Below are 6,001 nucleotides of genomic sequence, written 5' to 3' on the forward strand. Positions count from 1 at the left end.
GGCGTGGCCATCCCCCCTGGGGGGTGATTTCTCGCTTTCTGTCTCTATGTCTCTCTCTCTCTGTCTGGCGAGCGCCCGCACCCTATAGCGAAAATCTTTCCAAAAAATACATAATAATAATAATAAAATTAAATATTTTTACAAAGAAAATATCACTTTTTATATAATAAGTGTCGATATAGGTGTGGGTCAGCACCTGTGCTTTCTCTTCATTCATTCCACTGGTCAGTTTGTCTATTCAAAAGCATATTGGGAACCAGCAGTTAGCGTAATGGCTATGTCGCCGGATTCCCACATAGTAGACCGCGGTTCGTGTCCCGGACCTGGTGGCTTAAAACTCACGCCGGGCGCGTGTGCGTGCGTGCCCAAGATCCTGAGAGGAGAATGGAGGAGAAGGGATTGCGGCGTGACCATCCCCCCTGGGGGGTGATTTCTCGCTTTTTGTCTCTATGTCTCTGTCTGTCTGGCGAGCGCACGCGCCCTACAGTGAAAATCTCTCCAAAAAAAAAAAAAGCATATTGTCATAGTTATTGTAGTTACATGATAAACTTTGATTCCTTGTAAAGCAATTCTTTCCATCTTATTCTCCTTTTTTAAGAGGATCTTCTTGGGTTACTGTGCTTCCAAGTAAATTTTACAATCCACTTGTTGGGTTTTGGGACCATCAGATGGCATAGCGGTTCCGTTGCTGTACTCCTACATGGTTGACTGTAGTTTGAGTCCTGGGCCCAGCAGCTTGAGACTCATGCTGGGTGTGTGTGTGCCCAAGACCCTGAGAGGAGAATGGAGATGGGATCATGATGTGGCCATACCCCCTCAGAGGTGATTTCCTGCTTTCTGTCTCTGGTGAGCACACATGCCCTATAGCAAAAATATCTCCAAAAGCAATAATTAATAATAAATAATAAAATGTTTCATTGTAAAGTATACATAAAATGTGCCATCTTAAACATTTTTAAAGTTTATTTGTTTCATGGGAAGAGAGTCAGAGAGAGAGACAGAATAAGAGAGAACACCCTCAACAGGCTTCATGCCATGATCCTCCCCTGAGTCAGCATCATGGGCATAAACAGCAGTCATGTACAAATCAACAGGGAACCAGAACCACAGTCTCTGCTGAGGGTTCTCTCTCTCTCATGGAAGAAAGAAACTTTAAAAAAAAAAAACGCAATCAGTTTTTGCATATCTATCTTGTAGTTCAGAACCTTTCTTAAACCCTAATTTCCAAAAATTTTAAAATTCTTTGGGAGTGTATAGTATTCTCAACCGGACTGGTCTGAGGTATATTTCATGTTGGGTAAATTCTCTTTACAAGCTAAATGATGTATAGTGATTACATGAATAAAACAAAATAATAACAAAAAGAAAATATAAGAATACCAACATTACTGGGACCAGCAATTGGCACAATGGCTATGTCGCTGGACTCCTGTATAGTCGACCGCAGTTCCAGTCCTGGACCCGGTGGCTTAAACTCACACCAGGCGCCTGTGTGTGCATGCCCAAGATCCCAAGAGGAGAATGGAGGAGAAGGGATTGCGGTGTGGCCATCTCCCCTAAGGGGTGATTTCTCGCTTTCTGTCTCTGTCTCTGTCATTTTGGCGAGTGCACAGGCCCTATAGCAAAAGCCTCTCCAAAAAAAAAAAATTATTTTATTTAACTTTATTTTATTTATTTATTTATCTTAATTCGGCCAGAGAGAGACAGAGCGAGAGAGAGAAGGAAAGTGAGAAGGCAAACCACCAGGTCTGGGACTTGAACTGTGGTTGACCATGTGAGAGTCAGTGCCCCTAACCACGCCACCTGCTGGCCCCCATAAATTAGTACCCATCTTCCCCCTAGGATTCTGGGCATGCACACATGTGCCCAGTGTGTGTTTTTTGGGTTGAGATTTTTGCTATAGGGCATGTGCATTCGCTGGAGAGACAGACAGAGACAGAGACACACAAAACAAGAAATTGCCCCCTAGGAGGGATGGCCATACTGCAATCTTTCCTCTATTCTCCTCCTGGGATTTTGGGCATGCAGGCACACGTGCCTGGTTTTTTTGTTTTTTTTTTGAGAGGTTTTTGCCTTTTTGCCTTTTGCCTGTCTCTCTCCCCTCTCACCTGCAAGCACAGGTGAAGGGGGAGAGAGACAGAGACAGCAAGAGGGAAAGTGAAAACTCACCCCCCGGGGGGGGATGGCCATGCCTCAATCCCTTCTTTTCCATTCTCCTCTCAGGACCTTGGGCATGCACACACATGTGCCTGGCATGATTTTCAAGTCACTGGGTTCAGGACTTGAACCACAGTTGGCCATGTGGGAATCCAGCGACATAACTGCTATGCCATCTGCTGGCCCCCCAGCCCCAACATGGTTTGTTTTTTTTTTTTTTGAAGAGGTTTTTGCTATAGGGTGCGTGCGCTCACCAGACAGAGAGAGACAGAGAGATAGAAAGCAAGAAATCACCCCCCCAGGGGGGATGGTCACACCGCAATCCCTTCTCCTCCATTCTCCTCTCGGGATCTTGGGCACACACGCACATGTGCCCGGCGTGAGTTTTAAGCCAATGGGCCCAGGACTCGAACTGCGGTTAACTACGTGGGAGTCCAGCGACATGGCCGTTACGCTAACTGCTGGTCCCCCCAGCGTGATTTTAAGCCTCCAGTTCCAGGATTGAAATCATGCAGTTGGCCATGTAGATCCAGAACCTTCATCTCCATACCACCTGCTGGCCTGAGTTTGGGGCTTTGAAGCAAGCCCATTAGCTCTGCTCCATCTCCTTTGCAAAATGAGAAGATTAAACCCTACTTTGGTGGAGACTTCAGACAAGTGATGCCTTAAGTGACTAGTGCTCTTGAGGTGCCCGGTGGGTCACCTCTCATCCTCAGTCGTACAGAGTCCAGAGTTTCAACTGCACAACAAAGATGCTTTATTGTTTAAAAACCACAAAAGCCCAGGCTTCAGCATGAAGTGATGTCAGGGAGTCGATGGGGCCCAGGCTGCGGCCCAGATCTCAGGCCCTCGCTGCAAGTTCCCTTCAGCTGGGCTCTGCTCTGGCGAAGTAGCCTCCCCACCAGCAGCCCACCAGGGGCTAGGCCCTCAGGGGCTGAGGCCAGGGTCACACCGCAATCCCTTCTCCTCCATTCTCCTCTCGGGATCTTGGGCACACACGCACATGTGCCCGGCGTGAGTTTTAAGCCAATGGGCCCAGGACTCGAACTGCGGTTAACTACGTGGGAGTCCAGCGACATGGCCGTTACGCTAACTGCTGGTCCCCCCAGCGTGATTTTAAGCCTCCAGTTCCAGGATTGAAATCATGCAGTTGGCCATGTAGATCCAGAACCTTCATCTCCATACCACCTGCTGGCCTGAGTTTGGGGCTTTGAAGCAAGCCCATTAGCTCTGCTCCATCTCCTTTGCAAAATGAGAAGATTAAACCCTACTTTGGTGGAGACTTCAGACAAGTGATGCCTTAAGTGACTAGTGCTCTTGAGGTGCCCGGTGGGTCACCTCTCATCCTCAGTCGTACAGAGTCCAGAGGTACAACTGCACAACAAAGATGCTTTATTGTTTAAAAACCACAAAAGCCCAGGCTTCAGCATGAAGTGATGTCAGGGAGTCGATGGGGCCCAGGCTGCGGCCCAGATCTCAGGCCCTCGCTGCAAGTTCCCTTCAGCTGGGCTCTGCTCTGGCGAAGTAGCCTCCCCACCAGCAGCCCACCAGGGGCTAGGCCCTCAGGGTTTGAGGCTAGGTCCTGTGTATGTATGTGGGCGGCGGGGCGGGGGGTGTCAGGCGGCAGGAAGATATGGCTGACGGCCATCCCTGAGCAGGTTGTGACCAGCTTCTTGGTCAGTGCAGGTGGGCAGTGGGAGCCAGACCACAGAGGCACTGGGGCCCCGTCCACAGCTCCAGCTGGGCCACCTGCTCCCTACCCTACTGCATGCTCAGCTGCCTTCCCTGCTGGTGCCAGCCCTGGGAAGAGCATCAGAAGCTTCGTCCTCTATTCCCAGCGAAGTGGGAGGGCACCTGAGGGACACCCTGCCTTTAACCCAGAGCTATGGACCAGTTGGAATGTTCCCTGGCTAGGGAGGGCACCAGTGAGGGCCAGGAGCCAAGCCCTCTGGAAACCAGACCCGAGCTAAAAGCATCCATCCACCTGCAGCCCTGGCTTCATGCCACAGCGGGCTGGCCTAGGGTTCCTAGCTGTCTCTGCTCCAGGCCTGGTCAGCCAGGAACAGCGTCCTATCGCCCAGGCTGGAGCTGGTGGTGGAGCTGCTCCGCCTGAGTCTTCAGGCGCTGGAATTCTTCCTGGATGAAGTCCGTCAGGGCTTTGCGCATCTCCACCTGAGGGAAAGGGCCAGGCTGGCTAAGGTGCCCTGGAGGCCTGGGGATAGGGCAGAGGGACCAAGGCCAGCTGGGGAAACCCGGGAGGAAACTCACAGCTGACTTGTTCTCCGCCCGGAGTCGCTCGAGCACTGGCAGGGCACTGAAGGGCTTCCCAATCAGCACGGTGATCTTCTGTGGGGAGGCCACACACCGAGGGTGACAAGGAGCAAGGGGAGGACTTGTCGCATGCTCCCTTGCGGTCACTCTCCTTTAAAACGTAGGGGTCAAGCTTGGTGGCATCTTAGGCCATCCCAGCCCTGGGGTCTGCCCCACAGAAGGCCTTTCTTGTCCTGCCCTAGCAGGAGTATGCCCACTCCAGCCCAATTGCCTCTGCTAGCACCCTGAAGGACTGGGTGTCAGGAAGGCCCTGGTCTATGTTCCACTTAGTTCCCTGTGCAGCCCCAGGCTGAGCTTGGTCTACACTAGGCAGACAACCGGACAAGCAGACAGCAGATAAGACAGATGGAGGAAGGCCAGCAGCCCAACCCACCTGTCCGAAGCGGGGGAAGTAGGGCGGGCTGTTGGGAAGGACGTCGTTCATCCCTGCAGCAGTGGGCAGAAGGCCGGCTGTGGGTGGGTCCAGGCAGCTTGGTGCCCAACCCAGGAGCCCTCTCTACCACCCAGCAGAAATGCCCTGCCCCCAGGCTCACCAACATGCCACAGTGGCAGGATGATGGGGTCAAGATGACACTCAGCAATCAGGCGCCCAATTCCTGCCCAGGGGAGGAGAAACGTTGGCACGAATGAGGCTAAGCCTCTGTGCTCACATCTCCAGTTAAAAGCAGTTCCCTGGGCTCTTTTTTCTCAGCAGCTGCCCCTTCTTGCTGCTGCCAGCTCAGCCAGGGGGCAGGGCCAGGGCCCCCAGGGTCATCTCAGGGCCAGCACAGCAGTCCTCACTTGAAGCGCAGGAACTCAGAACTCATATTCACTTTCCCTGGTGAGAGAGCACAGGGGAGGGGCCCTACCCACCCTGCAGGTTAGAGGGATCCTTAACCCAGCCAGCCCTGCTGACCTTCTGGGAAGATGTGCACCCAGTCCCCGTCCCGTAGTTTCTCCAAAATGAAATCCATCCCTTTCTGGTAAACGCCATCTCCTACAGAGAAAAGTCCACCCCTATTAACCCTCATGCTGCAGGGAGGGGGCCAGCTCACCCCCAACCCTCTCCAAACCTCCAAGACACAGGCCCTTCTCCGTGGGACTCATGCACTGGAGTCTACCCACCTCAGACCCCCCCACCGTGCTGTCTATATAGACACCTGCCCATGGCTGCTCCCAGGCCCTGTTCAGACCCAGTTCTAGCCTGGCCCTAGCCTTCCTTCATTCAACAATACCCTCCACATCTGTAAGTGCTGCTCATGGGGGTAGTACCTCCTGACATCCTCCACTGATGTGACCTGCCCTTTCACAGCTCTTCCACCTGGCAGTCCCTCTGGTAGGCTCTCCCCCGGAGGGCTTCCTCCCCAGTCAGGCCCATGGCTGCTGGTCAACTGCCTCAGAGCTCTTTGTCCTCAGACATGGCAGCCCTGGGGCAACGCTGCCCAGACCCAGAGGTCACTGCTGGCACTCAGGACTTCAGCTTGGCCTGGCCTGGACCTGTAGCCACTCCTAACAGGCGCCCTGCCTGAGGCCT

The 6,001-nt window shown here is 52.9% G+C and overlaps 1 protein-coding gene and 1 long non-coding RNA gene across 2 annotated transcripts in view; both read right to left on the reverse strand.

Annotated features, from left to right (window-relative positions):
- Positions 1-3,526: 3,526 nt before the first annotated feature.
- TAFAZZIN (tafazzin, phospholipid-lysophospholipid transacylase) overlaps positions 3,527-6,001 on the reverse strand; it is a gene marked incomplete at its 5' end in the record, with an annotated part of 10,006 nt that continues 7,531 nt past the window's right edge. Inside the window, 1 exon segment of the mRNA XM_014583628.1 lies at positions 3,527-4,329. Coding sequence (XP_014439114.1) covers positions 4,124-4,329 — 206 coding nt within the window.
- On the reverse strand, positions 4,489-5,234 carry LOC114005763 (uncharacterized). The gene is made up of 3 exons (XR_003547589.1): positions 5,022-5,234; positions 4,862-4,914; positions 4,489-4,579 (listed from the first exon to the last, which is right to left on the reverse strand). It is a non-coding gene; the product is annotated as an uncharacterized LOC114005763 (long non-coding RNA).

The sequence above is a fragment of the Tupaia chinensis genome, unplaced genomic scaffold, assembly GCF_000334495.1.
Source record: "Tupaia chinensis unplaced genomic scaffold, TupChi_1.0 Scaffold144382_1, whole genome shotgun sequence".
Taxonomy (NCBI): Eukaryota; Metazoa; Chordata; class Mammalia; order Scandentia; family Tupaiidae; genus Tupaia; species Tupaia belangeri.